This window comes from Patagioenas fasciata, chromosome 7, assembly GCF_037038585.1.
Source record: "Patagioenas fasciata isolate bPatFas1 chromosome 7, bPatFas1.hap1, whole genome shotgun sequence".
Classification (NCBI taxonomy): Eukaryota; Metazoa; Chordata; class Aves; order Columbiformes; family Columbidae; genus Patagioenas; species Patagioenas fasciata.
This window is the reverse complement of record NC_092526.1, coordinates 12,992,822-13,011,082: the sequence shown is the minus strand read 5'-3', so window position 1 is coordinate 13,011,082 and position 18,261 is coordinate 12,992,822. Positions and strand designations below refer to the sequence as shown.

General features: G+C 39.4%; 1 protein-coding gene across 41 annotated transcripts in view; it reads right to left on the bottom strand.

Moving 5' to 3' along the window:
* The window catches only part of CLASP1 (cytoplasmic linker associated protein 1), a 170,528-nt gene that overhangs the window by 30,128 nt on the left and 122,139 nt on the right, over positions 1 to 18,261 (bottom strand). For 24 of the 41 annotated variants that reach the window (XM_065840583.2, XM_071810828.1, XM_071810840.1 and 21 more), the window contains 6 exons: positions 16,779 to 16,842; positions 15,003 to 15,166; positions 14,032 to 14,110; positions 12,983 to 13,126; positions 5,184 to 5,279; positions 523 to 666 (listed from right to left, as the gene is read on the bottom strand). In XM_065840583.2, the coding sequence (XP_065696655.1) occupies positions 523 to 666; positions 5,184 to 5,279; positions 12,983 to 13,126; positions 14,032 to 14,110; positions 15,003 to 15,166; positions 16,779 to 16,842 (691 nt within the window). The remainder of the gene's footprint in view (positions 1 to 522; positions 667 to 5,183; positions 5,280 to 12,982; positions 13,127 to 14,031; positions 14,111 to 15,002; positions 15,167 to 16,778; positions 16,843 to 18,261) is intronic. The other 17 variants (XM_071810836.1, XM_071810837.1, XM_071810846.1 and 14 more) reach the window with 1 other exon arrangement.

Below are 18,261 nucleotides of genomic sequence, written 5' to 3'. Positions count from 1 at the left end.
ATCTACTAACATACACCTTCAGATAAATCAAAATACATAACAGCTCCACGTAAAACCAAAACATAAGGTAATAGGTGCAGACTAAGGAGACCTTGTAGGCCATGAAGATCCTGAAAACTTTTTTGTAGATAGTATTTCTGTTATTAAATTGATTTCAATAGTAGTGGTAAGCCCAGAAAAATCTGTGGTATTGGGATCTTTGTTTTAGCAAAGAGGTCATTAATGGTAGGATGTTCAAAACCACCAACAACTTGAAAGCACAAACTCCACCACCTTCCGTAAACTACTCAGTACTTATTTTTAAATCTGTTCTGCTTATGACCATATTAAATTTAAAATTAATTGAGCTTTTTGTTTTAACAGTCCCTATAAAAGTAACAAATAGAAGCCTCTGCTGCCATGTTGCTTCAAGACAAAAGTTACAGGTAATTCATGCTACTGAACATCTGCAGCAGAGTATCCATGTATCAGTGAGCTGCTGCCTTCGTGGCTCTGCTGTTTGCAAGGACAAGGGCCTCTCACCACACTGGTGTTACTGGAGTTCTTGAGGTGGTTGTGCAGGAGCTTGGTAGCACCATCCTGGAATGTTTTTGGCAAGGCACCAAGTAACATGGTAAACTCAGGAGTGTTCAATTCAAAGAGAGAAATCAGGACTATTTGTGCTGCCTGAAAAGAAGAAGAAAGAAATGACCATGAGTTTTCATTCTTTCAAAAGAGTATGCATCCTGTTGGTAATGATCCTTATGGTAACGGATGTATGTTTCAATCAAAATGAAGACTCCCATACTAGACTTTTTTTTGACATATTCCTTGTGATGTGTCATAAGGAATTGCTAACTCCTATAGTTAACTTGTCAGTTCTTGGAGCTTACAATATATTTTTGCATTTATACTGTTAACTTCTCAAACATGAAGTGTACAGCTACTCACAGCTAGAGAGAAAATCTTTGCATCGTCCTGTCCAGCACATATTTCAATTGAACAAGCTACTATAAAAATTTAAAGGAAACAAATAAAACCAGAAGCTCAGATAAGTATGAAGAATCTAGGACTGCAATTTGTCATTCCCAAACTTTCTATTTTAGGCACGAATGGGACTAGCTCTCTTCCCAACCAACCTCTCCTCTTCCTAAGGACCTGACAAGTTTGTTGCATTAGACAATCTCTGCTTCTGTTTTCCCACCTCTCCTGGCAAGTCTCACCTTCGAGGCTGTTTCAGTTACAGAAGACTCCATCTCACGTGGAAGATCCACTGGGATGGTGAGAACCACCTTTCTCTCATCCATGGGCAGGCCAGACCCCACCAATTCCCCTAAATTTAACAAGTGAAACCAGGCTACCACTGAAACAATTAGGAATTTTACCAGCCATTTCACTGGACAGGGTTTGCCCTATCTACCTGGAAGAATAGTTGCCAGAACAGGATCTCCACCAGCTCGACTAACAAACACACAGCTCTGCGTAGCCTGAACTAAGACAATAGAATCAAATGGGAATGGAAGCAGAATAAATCACAGAGTGCTGATCTGCAAGATTAATTAGCATCTCATGTTCCTAACCAGACATTACCAGCATCATAAAACTCACGCAGATTGCACCAATTCTGTTTGGTTCTTTTTTTTTCTGTTTTGTTTTGGTTGGTTGGTTTGGGTTTTTGTTTGTTTTCCCCTCTCTTTGCCTTGAAAATATAGAAAAATACAAAAATTGATTAAAAGAACAATAAAACTGAAGTAACGATGAAGGACCTCTGATGGTCAGCAGCATCACCTCCCTCCAACAGGGATGTAGTCATTGACACACCAACCTCCCAAACACATATCTGGATACAAAGCAGTGGCTTAGACTCACAAAGTAAGAAGCAAAGCTACACGTGCTCTTGTTTGGAACAGCATACAGACAGACAGACTTAGGAAGAGCAGACACTAGTGTCTGACCCTCCTGGGAACTTCCTAAAGCTTCCTAAAAATGAAAAAGAACTTTAAAAATATAATTCACTGCTGTGGCAATAACTGTACATTCATTCTTCTCATAAATTCAAAGGACGAGTTTTGAGTAATGTGTTTGCAAAGTTGCAGTAATTAAGTGTATCTGCAGTTCCCTGTGAAGTGGTATCCTTTAGCAGATGATGAATTTGGATACACAAAAACCCTTTTCATATGGGAGAGGAATCAAAGTACCTCATTTTTTCAGTGTCCAAATTGCAATTCAAGCTCTACTGTTCCTTTTGTCCATCAACCCCAATTCACAGTAACATAGCTTTGTATATAAAAACATTTTCCATCCATGAAAGTTTGGTAAGTAACATCCTTTTCATACGGCCAACAAAGAAACTGAGGCACAACACGCTTAACTGGCTTCCAAGGACTTCAGCGAACAACAGCTCTTCAGACTCTTCATTCCAGATGGACCATGTTGCCTCCTGCCAAAACGCTCACTGACTTGAACAGAAACACAGTGTGTCATTATTCACTTCACACTAAAGATCTGAGGATTAAAGAAGTGGGGAAATAGTTTTCCCTCTGGCTTGCTTATCTCTGTACTCTACCCTCCTCTGACCTCAAGCTTTGAGCATCTCTGCCATGAAGCTTGCCTGGTATCCAAGAAGGACATGTATTTCTGTCCTTCTTCATCCAAGAACTTCTAAGTTTTCACCAGCACAGTATTTTCTGTAATAAAAATATTACTGCAAACAAGAGATCTCAGAAAAACAATCAGCAAGTTGAGCTGAATGTGAAGTGACAAGTCATGCCGAAGTTCATTCCTATTTGTGAATGGCATGCATATCCCAGATGGTTAGGTGGTGGACATGCAGATCATCTGTGTCAGAACAAGCAGGTATCATATTCACTGAGATGAAAAACAAACAAACCAAACTAAAGGAAAATTGATCAACAAGGTTCCCAGGCTAAGAGGTTGCTCAGAGACTGGACTATCTGGAGATACCAACTGGTAAGTCAGGAGCTGCCCAAGCTACAGTGAGGTGGGAAAGGATTTCAGATATTCGTCCCACATATCTCTCATTGATGGGTTAGAAATAAGATCACCCTTGGAGTTCTAAGTAAATATAGCAAAACAGGAGCAAAAGCACATGTACTCCATGATGTGACATTCTGGAAGTGTGCCCAAGAGTTCTAAGATGCATCTCACAGATCTGAGCAAAATCTTCAAAGCTCCTCCAGGGACTTTGTGGTCCTGTGGCTTCACTTTGAAGCAGGGAGTTATCTGACTGGGACAGTTCAGCCCTGCCATGCAAACACTGATAGCACAGATGCTGTGCTACAGGGGTATCTGAGGGAAGTTTTGGCTCCCAGAAGTCACTTCAATTTTCTCCCATTTTTCTTTTGTTTCGTCTTTAATGAAAACAAGACTGTGCCCACCCTCCCTCTTTGCAAAAATGCAGCTTGTTTTTAGGACTGTTTGCCAGTATTCTGTGTACACGGTGCTAATTAGTAGCTTTGCTGTTGCCTGCAAACAGGCCATTGGGCTTTGAATGAAGAGCTGAATGGCTGCTCACAATGCTTACAGTCTTCTGTGGCCTGAAAGAAAACAGACCTATAGTCAATGCTTTTTGAAATAAAGCCAAGTACTACTACAGCTTGGGAGTGGTGCTCCAGTACAGCTCTCAAAAGCAACACTGGAGCTACGTGGGTTAACCCTGGTTGTGTTCTTTTTAAATAGTCCTCAACCATCCGGCTGCACTTCTAGGTTTACTTCAGGCAAAAGCCATTATTTGAAAATTCAGATATTATTTCCTACTGAAAATTTAAGAGAGAAAGGTCTGGTCCCTGCTGCCATGAAATCAAGAACACTATTACCACTGACCTCAAAAGCTGGAATGTCTATGTTAGCTTGAAAGCTCATTTATAACATGGTCCAAATTTCAATCTTGCAACACTTTCCAGTTCTAATACAGCTTATTTCAGTAAAGTAAAGCATCAGGAGCATAATTTTTACACCTGTTAGATCTGGAGACACTTGGTCATTCTCTAAATTTCACTTATCTAGCATACATTTATCTAGTCAAAGGACATCTTTTACAGACAATGTTTCTAGGAATTTTAAATCTGTGGATTTTCAGCTTGTAACAAACCAGAGGACACTTTCATCATCTCAAAATTACCAGTCATTTCTGAAAATCTTGGCCCTTGTTTCATTAGATTACTTAAGAATTAGATAAATTTAAAACAAGAGATAAGAAACTTATTTCTGTACACAATGTACAAACATTCTCCATGCAACACTCATGCTTGATGACACATAGTTTCAAGAAAGAGTAATATCTGAATTTTCCCTTGCCTTTGTGTCTCTCTACCATTAGCGTGGAACACTAATCCATCTCCTTTCAGTGACATATAACGTAGACTTTACAGATTATCTAATCTTAATGAAGCAGTTTCTCTGCTGGCTTGAGCTGGAGAAACTCCAGTGACTTCAGAACCTGACCGTGCGAGTGAGAGGGTCTTGGCTCCACGTCAGGTTCTTGAAGCATTTGCAAAGGATCACTTATGTAACTTCATCATTTCCCTCATAACAATGCAGCGAGGGATCAGGTTCCACAGGCCAGTAGCAGCTCCCAAAGTTTCACAGTTAGATCAATGCAATTCATGCCCTCCTACAGTGTCAGCTGCTAAAGGGACACAAATGCTTTTGTTTTTTTGTTTTCACCTAGACAGTGGGTGTTGGACAGACATATTAATCAAAAATCGATAACCTCTGCTACTTGGCTGAATTATTATAAAGTGTCTGCGAAACGGTTTGGGTTCATTAGGCAAAAAGATCAAGGCTAACTGGAAAAATCCATTTATTTTAGAGAGGAAATGTGGTCAGTGACCTAAGCTTAATACAAGCCCTTGCCTTATGATTGCTGCTGCAGCTGATTCAATAGACCACGCAGAATAAGCAGGTAGTTGCCTGAGCTACGGGAGAGCAGTTTTCAGGTTACTCAAACTTCTGTTGGTCATTGGCTCACAACACTGGCAGCCCTACAAAAGGAGAGGACCTCATACCCTGATTGCTTATGAGGGACTACAACAACAAAGTTAACAGAAAAGCACAGCAAAGCCAAAAATTACTTCAGACAGACACATTTTTTTCAGGCTCCCAGTCAAGGTTTCTCTACACAGCCAGACAGTTGAGACTGCAAACATGATTAGTGTGATTAGTGCACACAGTTTTTAGTCTACCTGTTTACATTTCTCTTCCAAGTTTCCTTCACCAGGCCCTGAGGAAGCTGTAGTTGTCCTAGCAGGCAAATCCTCACCCACCCAACTATGCATGGTCTGGGTTTGACAAACAGGAAAGTTGATATTATTTAGAGAAAGCATAGATTTCTACCAAATCATCTAAACAGTACACATGCTATCTTTTCACAGAAGAGTTTTAATCAGTTGCTTGCTTAATTTCAAGTAAAAAAAAAAAAAAGCATTAATATTTGATTTACCAAGGAAAGCATTCTTTTCAGCAGAGGGCAGCAGCAGCTCAAAATTTCCCACAACTCTCAGGTTTACAGATTATCCCTTAGTTCTTCTACAAGGCTTTGGCAACCTCCTGATGGCCTCCATAACCACCTGAAAGCCTGTGCTGAGGTACAGAGCCCAGGTGGAGATGGCAGTTGCATCTGGCCAGCCAGGAGCAGGGGAATAGCTGCTTGCATCTGATTGCACCTCACAAACATCTTGAAGTTCAGAGGAAGAAGCAGTTGAGAACAAGGAAACTCCTTACTTCAGGGCAGGCATTAGTCTGATAGACCAACAAATGTATTTTATACTGTGACTGGTCTGGGGAAGACTCACACTAACATAGAACAAGCTGCCCAGAGAGGTGCTGGATGCCCCATCCCTGGACACATTCAAGGTCAGGCTGGAACAACCTGATCTAGTTGAAGATGTCCCTACTCATTGCAGGAGGTTGGACTAGATGACCTTTGAAGGTCCCTTCCAACCCAAACTGTTCTATGATTCTATGATCTACTCCCTGTATGCATCATTCATTTTGCCACCCATTCTAAGGCAAATAGAGTTTTCACAACTTAAGGCACACCAGAACAGAGAAGGTCTCTCTCATGTCACTTTGAATCATACTAAACAGTAGAACAAATAGAGATCCACTGGGATCGAGAGGCAGTACTGAAACATTAGGCAGCTTGTATTCGCACATATTGGCATAGCACAACACTTTGATTCTCCAATGAGTGTAGCTGATGTTAAACGAGTTAATTCACATCTACTGAGACTGTTTGCAGGCTCTAAACAAATGTTAAGTGTACTTTCCAGCAGACAATTAAGTGCTAACTGACACTAAGCTAGCTAATAAACTATCTACCAAACCTCCTGCTTGTTCCTTTTTCAGTCTAAAATCAGATGACTATGGACATCCACATTACTGATATGGTAATATGAAACACAATGGCTTCACGAGTTCATACATAATCCAAGCATGTTAACTTGAGTATAAGTTTTAAACACACAGCTTTCCCAAGATACTTCTATTAGAGTATGCTGTTTACATCCACATCCTGAAAAGGAAGAATTTGTTTAATAGACTTAAATACAGAATTCACATACAGATTAAATCCACGTTGCTACTGTGTTTCATACAGCATACACTTAATATATCATGAAATGCTTTTACAAGTTACAGACAGTTGCATTACATGTGTCAAAGGCATCTCAAACAAGTGCCAGCAAAAATAATGCAGCTCTGAATCACCACTTATTCAGATTATCATTGTATAAAGGATTACGACTTCTTATGTGCACTGTTGTTTTGTGATCTGGACATAGCAAAGACCATGGCAAAAATGCTCTTTATTTCTGGAGAGTCAGATGTTACTCTAGAAGTTAAGCTGATGAAGGCTACACTGACTAGCTTTGCATCTTACAAAATGGCATTGGTTGCAAAAATAGGTTTCATGACTAGAAACAAAGGTTACATTTCATTAATAACTGATAAGCTTTTATTATAAACCTGGTATAGGTCTGAATTCTGAGGGAAAAGTTCACACATACAAGCTAAGAAAAACACTACTGAAGTAAGATGGTTTGTAATGAAAACATGCACTTATCTACACAGGGTTTTGAAATGCATGACATAACTATCACCTCTAACATTGATTTTCAAAACAGATATATCACCTATTGCTAGGTAGGGGATTTGTGTGTATTTACATAAGTGGCACACACACACAAACATGTTATGCACAGACACATAGTATAAGCATGAGCATACACATTTTGTGAAACAATTCATCTTGTATTGTCACACACTAGGTCTTACTGTTTCAGGCAAACTGAGAAAATGTGTTTACATTACAAACCGCTTTCAACTCAAAGGATACTAGAAGACTGTATAAGGTAAAGAGATTCATTTTCAGGAAATCTACACCCGTACCACCGGGGTAACGAACACGTGATTTTCTGGCCACTGATGTTGGGAAAAGCCGTTTTCCTTACACCGCGTTCACTAAAAACATTTGAGTCTCATAGCTCTCCAGCATCACATTCAAAACAAACAGAAAATGACGGCTACTATTTTGGAAACACAGTTAGGACACAGAGATCCTTTTTGTTCTAATAGTATTAAATCAAGTAAAAACTGGAAGTCTACCAAGTGACATCTTTGATGTATTACACTATTCTTCTAACACTGACTGAAAGGAGCTCCCCTGTGCATTTAGGCTGAATTTGACTTCTTTAGGAATATCCTTTGGCTAAAAGGCTGACCTGAGCAGTATAGACATAGTCCTATTTAAGACTCCAGAAGTTTGAAATGAAACCCTAAGGCCTGGTTCTCCAGTAATCTCGCTCTTCATTGAGTCCATGAGATGCACAAATCTGGTGTAGGAATATTGCCAGAGTGTCCGAGAAACCTCTGACTTAGAAAGGCAAGGGCCTGAGGCTGGGGAATATTAAAACAATTTGCCATTCAGCAGCATTTCTGCAGACATTGTCTTTGCCACTGCTTCTGTAACAGGTCACAGCCAACAGTGTTTATTGCCTAACACCAGTAAAGGTGAACAGTGCCACTTCAGCTCATTAAGAGTCTTTGGGAGTGCTTTTACATAGAAGCTTCTGGCCCAGAGTTGCTCAAATCAGCCTGATGCTAGACAAAATTAAAGCTCCAGGAGAGACTTTAGAGGTCTCATGGCACCACATTGCAAAGGAGCCCAATTCCGTTTCCTTAGCAGTGTTTGATTTTCTGTCTGTCACTGGTCCTGCTACAGATATCACAGCAATATTTTATTCAAACTTGCTCTGGGCTTTATTGATGAATATGATTTCCTTACCAAAGTAACAAAAATCAATATTTCTCAAGAAATGATACCTACAACTACTAATTAAAGTAGTAAATACATCATCCTTGCCTGTTGGAGCATATGAAGAATTTGTTGACCTGCAGCTTTCTCTCTGAAATCTTCCTTATATTCTGGTGTAATTCAGAAACAGTTTCTCAATCAGTTTTATTAAAAAATCTGATCCCAAACTTTTCTTTGGACACCTCTAAGCTTTGTCTGCAAACCAGCAGTGCCAATCCAAGGAGGGCACTACCCCTAGAAGTCTCAGGGGGACTTCATCTTCCTGCAAATCTCAGTAACAAGCATTCTCCCAGGCTTTTTGATTCACTGCAGTGGTTCTGGTTTCTTACCATGTCCCATCCACTATCTGTATTCAAGGACAGTTGATAAAAGTTCTCAGTTAGTTAAGTGGCAGACAGAACATGATGTACATGTGACATGAGCCTGTCCATAACACGTAAAAATGCACCCAAGTTTGTAAAATAAAACTACTGTAGGAAAGTGTCATCAACAGAGAAGGCAGCAGGGACATCGGGCACAAAGGAAAAATTTCTTCTTCCCTGAGATTAGCAGTCCAAGTGATAATCAGTCAATACAGATCTTGTTACTTATCATTAAGACCACAGCTTGGTTGATTAGCAAGATGGTGGGCAATGACACTGGCCCTTCACCTTGAAGGCCTTGTTCCCCTTCAGCCTGTACAAGCTCCTCCTAAACTCCAAGATCCTGTGTGCCCTCACAGACAATTCCACCCCCTCAAATGCTGAACACTCATGTTTAATAAAAGTTTCCATTCACCCAAGCCTTGGGCATGAGGCTTCTTTAGGCTTTGGCCATAATCAAATCTGAAGCCTCATTTTAACTTCCATTCTCAAAGCGATGGCTCTCTTCCAAGATCAAAGTATTTTCCCATGCAGAGCCCAAGCCTGTCATCCAAATTCAATAAGCACTTTACCTACGTAAGAATTGCACAATAACTCTGTTGGCAATATTAGTGATAACATAGTGAAGTTACTGACAATGTCCTCAGACGAATCATTGTGGTTTTGCATTGTTACTTTTCTGTGTGGTAATTAACTGGCTTTTGTAAAATGACTTCATCATATCTTAAACCTTTTCCAATGAAAAATCAGAATGGACACCCTGTTAGAGGAATAAACCAAGGCAGAGGAAAGTCAAGTGCATCACACAAGGTTAGCTGCTAGTACAATCAAAATTAAAGCTCAGTTATCTGAAATCCTGATCTGCGCCCTGCCCATCAATACATTCTGCTTAGGGAAAATAGCAGCATGACAGCTGTACGTGCAGAAATTACCAACAGGTGCTCTCCTTGCACTGGAACCACATCCCACCCAAGTTTCTATGCGATGCGGTGTGACCTGTTCCTACCCAGTGGCTTTTGTTCAGCATGGAGGACAAATGTCTTTCACCTTTCTTCTAGCACTGCTTGCAGGAAGTAAATCCTAACTTGAATGCAGGGTAAACACCCATAAGTATCAACATTCTTTAAAACAGGACAAATATTTACTTGTAATACACTGCAGTTCACCTTATTTTAAACATAAAGCTTGACAATAATTTTGACCATACATAGTTCATGGTTACTATCAGCAGCTTAAATGGTTTCTGCCCTGAGAAGGAATCATGACATTTTGTCAATGACACTCTGTAATACCAACTGTTTGTTCCTCAAAGTACACCACGTTTTTCTCGTGTTAACAGAACTGAAGTTCAGCTACAAATATAATTCCACATGAGAACATAAACTGTTTTATGCACAACAGCATCTCCTTTGACTAAGTTTTTTTTTTTTTTTATTTCACTAGCTATAAAACATGATCTGTAGCTCAAGTGAGGTGTCAGATAGGTGAAATATGCTCAATTAGTCATCACAAGAATATGTGAAGTTTATTAACAAAGCTGTATCATTCAGTGTGAAACAGGTATCTGGACTAAATGTCACTTCTAGTTCTATTTTCCTCCAGTGCCTTAACACCACAGTGCTGGGACCTCCGTGACCATCACATATAGTGAACAGCAGTAATGGACAGATGATAGCTAATAAAAGGATAATCCCACTATTGACTGAAAATATAATCCATTTCTGGAACAGATCCTTTGGTTACTACCATAAGATCAGATCTGCATGACTAATTGGCATTTGCACACACCAGCCACATGCTTTCCCCACTGAGAGAGGTCATTTATATATTATACTCAACCACCAGCTTGAGTGAGCTTGTTTTACCTGCATCTGCTCCAAGGCAAAATCCAGCCAACACAGCATGGCCATCTCACATACAGAGATGCTACTTGCATTAAGGTAGCATTCAGTAACTCAAATCTGGGTGAGAACCACTACATTGGGACTACTTTTTTGGGGGGAAGAGTCCCTGCCTTTGCAATTAGCTGAGCCCTGGCATTGCTGTTCCAACAAAGCAGTCACAGTTGGACACATGGACTGGGCCATGCCAGCCAAGACTCTTCAGTACCCCAAACAAATTCTGCTCTTGTCAGCTTGCAGGAGCTGAGTTGATTGCACTGGTGGTCTCAAATCCAGGTTCTATAAAAATTACCTTATTCTACACTTTTCATGGGCCTCTTGTAGTACTTTGATCATTTGAAGACTGAATTGGTTCTTCTCCCTCCCCCCCACAACCTCAACTGCTGTATCCATTTTCAGCTTATGTCAATGTTTACAATGCATGGTCTGCTCTGCACTTCGAAAACCTCAGACCTTGAAGGCCACCATAATACATTTCACAAGGGCAGAATCTTGTGATCCTTAAATGAATCATCATGATATAAAAAGGCACTTTCTGTTCCAGGTTATAGTCTCCAAAAAAGGAGGACAATTTCTTAATTGTGTTCTTCAGAACATTTCACCTGTCTGGGCTGGCCCTTGATAATCCAGTTTGTTACTGCATAATGAATTTATTAGTCTGTTAACTACAACCCTGACAGAGATAATGGCCAGTGATTGCTTATAAATCCTTCACTGCAGTGTTTCTTCTAAAGCCCATGGTTTGTACTATGTTCTTAATAAAATCATAGTACAACAACGGTATGATGAAATAAAGGATCACCCGGGCATTCATTTTTAGTAGCCTAAATTAGCCTAACTGTATAATAATTTATTTGAAATCTACAGGCATCAGAGGCCAATCCAAGTCACACGCAGGTTTAATAAAAAGAATTTAGATTCAATAATCTCTTATCAGCCCCAAAGGCACTTGCCCGGGCACCGCTCAGGTGGAGCTGCTGGAAGTTCCAGCAGAGCTCTGCACGCCTATGAAACAGATAAAAGGATGGATACCGCGCTGTGAACACCCGCTCCCCACAGCCTTCAGCAAACAGCCCATTTTTTCAGCTCTGCACACAATCTTCACTCAACTTTGCATGCAGCAATGATGACCCCTAATGGTGGAATATTTCTTCTACTGTGCAATATGCAGAGATTTTTCTTTTTAATTTATATTTCTACTTGAATTAATTACAGCTCCCTCTTGTAGACCACCAGCAGAGTAAACTGCTTGAGGTTTACTTGAACTGTAACAGAGAAGCAGCTTCTTTGCCTGTTTAATTCTTTCTGACCTTGTAGATAGAAGCATCAAACAGAAATGCATATTCCAGATCTAGGTCCAGGATTTAAAGTCACCTTTTTTCCCTGAGGCAGACTATTTTGCAGAAGCAAGTTGCAGTCACACTGGTGGGAATAATCCCTGCACAAAATCTTCAGAAAAGAGGATGACACATTTTTCTCTAGATCCAATCAGTTGTATGCCAGAAAGCAAACAGCATGCACCCAAAAAGCCTCTTTGAAGCCTTGTGTCAGCTGCAGCACCTTTGATACCAAGTGATCTTCTCATGAGAATCAAATAATCGCTAATAAAAATATATTTCCAAAGTTATAAAATCATATGTTATTCTAGCATTAATTCAACATTTTAAGTGCAGGTGGAGTGTAAATATCCCGTACAATTTATACATTCTGAAATGCTTAAAGCTTTTTTAATTACAAAAAATCAAAGTAAATCTAAAAGTCTTTAACTCCTACTGGAATCTATTTCTACATCTGGGCTGGAAAAATCAGGTAATTTTGAACCACATTATAGATGCCAGGTACATAAAACTAAGTCGCACTTTTCTCTTGGGAGAGATGAGTATCACTATCTGCCCCATTTTAGCTCACTTGACACTTGCATCTACAGCAAGATAAAGAACAAGGTACTGTTTTACCCAGGCCTGACCTAAATGTGTCAGTTTTTTCCAGGTTGAGATAAACACACAGCTCTTAAAAGAAAAAGAGTTGAGAGCCCCTGGCAGGCTATTGATTTGTTTACTTTCTTTTAACAATATTATAACACAGAAGTTGTGCTAGATTTTACTTGAGTCTACAAAGCACAGTATCTAAACAAACAAAAACCTACAGATATTTCCAGACTGCTCAAGAAAAACTACATTTTCAAACTGATCTCCTTTTTGCACAGTAATAGTACTTCAAGTCACATGGCTAAGTACCCACTAGAAAAAAAAAAATATATGAAGATATGCTTCAGAGATGTGTTTTTACTGAATTGACCATTTGTTTTGGACAGTAAGATATGTAAAATCCATTTTTCTTAAGTAGAATCTAATCTTTTTTTGAAGAGCAATAATGACTGCAAATTATTCTTCATCCTGGCTTACCTTCCTCACATCTGAGCTCTTTGGTTCTGTTGTCCAAGTTATAATTCTAGATACAGCAAGTCTTGTCTCACTGGAGTTCACAAAGTCTGTTGGATCCATCTGTCTTGCCAAGGACTCAATATACTTCAGGATAGCAACTTTCACCTGAGAAGTGAAAAGGGATTTGTTAATCTTATGAGCCTGCAAAGATGGATCTATCCCATAATAAACAGTAACCACTACAGATCAACAAGACCTATGTCATGTTTTGAACATCAAGAGCAACTATCTACTCAGGATAAATTCTGTTTAGAGTCTGGAATAGTGTATCAGAACTGACATGAAATACAAGTATTAGCATAAGCAAACCAGTACTTCGCCATACTGTTCCCACTGGCTGTTACTGTTCTAGATACCAAAACACAGCTTTTGGTCGCAAATCAAATGCCTGATGCTGGAGTCTCCATAGATCCAAAATTTGAGAGACTGAAGAAAGAACACTTGAGTCATTTGACATTCTGTAAATTCCTGTCTCTGGAAGATGAATGTTTACAGTGTTCCTAGAGCTTTGAAACAGTAACCTCCTGAAAAACAAGCCTGTACAACAGCATCCCATTGGTAGGATTCAGTAACAGAAATCTCTGATGCTTTTTACTTCAAACCCTACACGTGCTATGCCTGATCTGCACAACAAGCACTTAAGCTGTGCCTAGGGCCCAATCTCCCAGTTGTTCAGACTGGGTCTGGTCCGTTCTGTGCCCCACAGTCAGGTTTGCCTCCATCAAGACCATGGTGAAAAGGAATTTTTCATGTCTAAACTTTAATAAGCTCCAGTCCGCCTAAAGCCCAACTCTTACTGACTTGAGTCATAGGGTCCTATTTTAAAGATATATAGATTTATTAAAATTGAGAACAGAGGAGATGATCAAGGTTGCCAATATGATTTCTATATCATGCAGGTAACTTACAACCAGTTATTTTGCCATGAGCTCTATGCTTTACAGTATGTCTGACACAGCAAGCTAAGACAACCATGTTGATGCTCTAGTGAAAAGGTTTTTGATACTGACCTTCAGGTTTGGTGTTTGGGTTTGATCTACAATAAACCTCATCAAAATGTTAAATTGTTGATCAAATGGAAAAGAATCCCTGTCCAAAGAAAACAAAGGCAAAAATGTAATGCAACATAGATTTTCAGGACTAAATCAACTCAGTACATTAAAGGTTACACAACAGATTTCAGCACCTGCAATGCTTTTCTTCTTATCTTCACCAGTAGAGAAACTCCAAGTCTAAGGATTAGCTGATTATTGATTTAGTACTATCAAAACCTGCTAAGTCAATACCTTTATACACTGTTACCCTATCTGCTCTCTGTAAATCTATCCAGCTTTCGGCATACCTTTCCATTCCTTCTCCATTTCAGACTGTGCTTTGTTCCCTTATCTCTAATAGCAGATGGGTTCATCTTTTCCTCAGAGTTTATATCTGGTTTCAATTTCTCTCCTCTTTTTCCTTCCTCTATCCTTGTTTTGCCTAGAGTTCTACTACTACTTTCTTAACTATCCCATTTCCAGGATGGGTCGAACTTCTTTATTACAGTGTCCTGTGCTGGATGTCCATAGAAAAGGACGTGGACTACAAACTGCTGTGCACATGGCAGTAGCATTCAAGGTCCGTTATTTGTTTTGCTGTTTGAACACATGAAAGATGTTCTGTGTTTTGTGGTCAAAACCATTCTTACTCTGAATACTGCAAATATATAATCAAGAAAACTGATAAAGCACATGCACACAAAAAAAACCCCAAATTGTTACACATTTAAAATGTTATGCTTTGAAGCTATCTATTTAGAAGAGAGACATGCCTTTTTAATTCAATGCTTGAAATGTTGTGACATAACTTTGCTCTCCTTTATTCTGGTATTCATCAAGAATAAGCCCTGAAAATATAAGGCACTTTGGGTTTCTAAAATGTCCATGAGATTCCTCTTGTAATCCCACAAAAAAACTCCATAACATTTGCCACCTGAGTACTCTACCTGGTGACATCCAGAGCTTTTTGAACTTTCGCCTGCACAGAGCCCAGCAAATCCGCTCCCATTTTTTTTAGCAGTTGGGTCAGGAGAACAAAAAGCCAATCCTGCAAGTCATCTTTATGAATGATGATGAAATCAACCAGGGTTTCCAGAAACATGCTGAAGACCTATAAACAAAATAAGTGTCACAAAAAAGAACACCCTGCTTTAAATAAAAATAATCAAAGGGGAGGGGTTTACAATCTCAGTTTCAAGATGATTTTGTTACAGACAGTTTAATGAATGAATGATTTTAGTGACTATAATACATTGCTCTAAAAAAAAAAACAAAAAACAAAAACAAACCAAAAACCACACAATAAACCAGACAAGACACATCTAAAGTGTGTCATATTAAAATACCACATGAAACGAATGAAGGAAGAGGGTAGAATACACTTACTCTCTGTTGTGAATTCCACGGCAAAGCAGGCCATGCAACAAAACAAACCACTCGTTAGCACACAGTGATCAGGCTGGTTGTTCAGATGCAGTTTATCAACAGATAAAAGATGCATTCATTGAAAGTTTACATTTTCTTAAGACACAATCTCTTTGTAGTGGAGTTACTCAAAACTTTATATACCTTGGATCAGATCCAGTCTCCTCACTCATGAAAGTAACATATTTATATATGTTTGTATGTAACAAAGTTTACATATGCTTCCTCCAGAACTAGTGAGTTTGTAGCAATAATTCTATAAAAGCAGTGCAAATGACAGATCACTGCTGCCACAGAGGACAAACTTAAGTCCCATGTGCAAACCCTCACCTTACTCAGAAACTGGAAATATTTCGCAAACTAACTACACCTTCACTCTTTCCACAACACATACTGAACCTTTGAGCACCCAAGCATTAAGACCTTACAGGTAGGAACTGCCACAGGCCTATGGGACAGCTGCTCCAGTCTATAACTACAGCCAAAAATACACACTTCAAACAAGACCTGTGACAAGCAACTGTGCCTGCCCAGAGGGTTTCCACCTGACAAGCATTTATTTAAAGTGGTTTACCAAGTGGTCTGAAGTACAAATACTTACACAACTTATTCTTTCTTTCTCAAACTGTACTTAACCCAACAGCAGATGTTTTTCCCCAGCCATCCCTGGTTGCCCTCCACCAGCAAACCTCCTCAGGCAAGGGCACAAAACCCCCTTTTCCTCTCTCCCGCTTACCTGCCGGCCAAATACCACTGGGTCTGAATGCGCCTGCGGCCCAACCTCCCCATTCCTCAGCCTACTTTTTAAGAGATGTCTGTAACTTCATGCCACAGCCTTTAACTTCAACAGTCAGCGTTATAAAGAAGGCAAAACGGCTACATTAAAGACATTATTTATGAGACCCAGAACAATATTTCTGTGAGATTCCATATACAATATACAAATCCCGATGACCATTATGCTGAACTATGGCTCATTACCCTTCCTGAACTTCACTCTAACAGCAAGACAGTCCCTAGAGAAGCACAGATAAAACTGAACCTCTCGCTGCAGGAGCTGACACCTGAGAGGCATTAGGCTGCTCCTTGGGAAGCACAGAGTAACCAGCTCCTAGCAACATGAGAGAGACTGAGACACATCCCTTCATTGTAAAACAGATAAAAACCAAGGAGATTTATAAATGGCAGTTTCCCCTGGCAGATGGCAGCGGCAGAAATACAAAATATTAATCTTGGAACAGTGTCAAGTGTGCACATACGGTAACACAAGAGAGTGAGCCAAGTCTTTGTGATCTTACCTTGCTGTGAGGGTCAGCAAACATGCGAGTAAATATTTCACATAGCCTTTTTAACTCGACTCGGCTAAAATACATAAATAAAACATGGTATTAATGCTAGAACTCTAGTTGCAGTAAAAAAGCTAGTAAATATTAACAGCTGAAAAATCCAACCTCCTTTATTTAAATATTACTTAAGCCACACTTTTAAAACCATGTATCAAAGCAAAGCCTTAACTGGCATTCTATTAATAGTATAACTGCTGGAATCACCAGTCTTACGAAGCCTAATAAACTGGTTTTTAAAAATCAAAGCCAGACACCTGCATTTCCTGCTGCTTCTATTTTCTTTGATATTATGGATTGCAGAAGACAACTTGAAATGTGCACGTTTGGGAGGTATTTACTTTCTGCTTGCATCAATGCTGCTGACTAACTGGAACACTGGTCTCTTGCAGCTTAAGAAAAGGTTTAAGTCTCCTTTGTGTCAGGGAATTTAAACGTTAAGTAAAACCAGAACTTTTACGCTGTTTGGGTATATACTAATCATAAATATTTTGGTCTAAATTCTCAGTAGCTTCCAGCAAAATCAGTGTAGAATTGCACAGTATTAACAGTTACCAGAACTGACTACAAAGCCTGACAGCAGGCCCATTGAAGAGACAAATGTTTAGACCTGGAAGACAGATTAACAAGTGGGCAACCTAGTAAATCCGAAGATAATTAAATCAAAGCACAATTTAAGTGCAGGTTCCTATGAGTAACTGATTATTAGACACTTAGTAACGCGCTGTGCCAGGGGAAAAAAGAACAATGCATGAGTCCCTTTCATAAGATCCTGAGTTTGAGTCAAACACAGAACTGTTTGGTGCCAAAGCTCTTATTTGCCATATATTGAAAACACAAATCTTAGTTTTCCTGCAAGACAAATTGCCAAAGACGGAAGAAGTTTTGCTTGTTTACTGTGCAAACAAAAACTAGAGCACGACAGTTAAGTAACATTTCCTGCATACGATGGATGCAGTTAGATATTTTTCACAATTACTATGAAACCAGAGCAACTAGTGAAATGCACATGGATTGCTTAGAGAACAGCCATTCAGATCTTGACTAAAGGTATCCTCTTTGCAGAAAGATGTTAATTCTACAATCCACCAACATGTCTTCCTCTCAAAACAAGCTTCAAAGAACAGGCTGGAATATGATAGTAGTCTGCAATTATTTTATGTTAGCCTGTTTATAAGTATCACAGGACATTTCTTCAAATAAATCTACGCATGAAAGGTTAATTAAACATTTTAAAAGGCGCAAAACCAATGGTCTTAAAGAGTCTGATGAAGAGGAAAAAGTCTTTGTAATGATACCACAGCAAGCTGTCAGTCTCATTCAGGATGAGACTGCCCAGTCTCACAATGACTACTCTACAACGGTCTCTTGACTTCATGCAGATTGCAGCTCTCTGAATTAATTCCTATTTATTACTCTAATGAATTTTCTTTCAGGT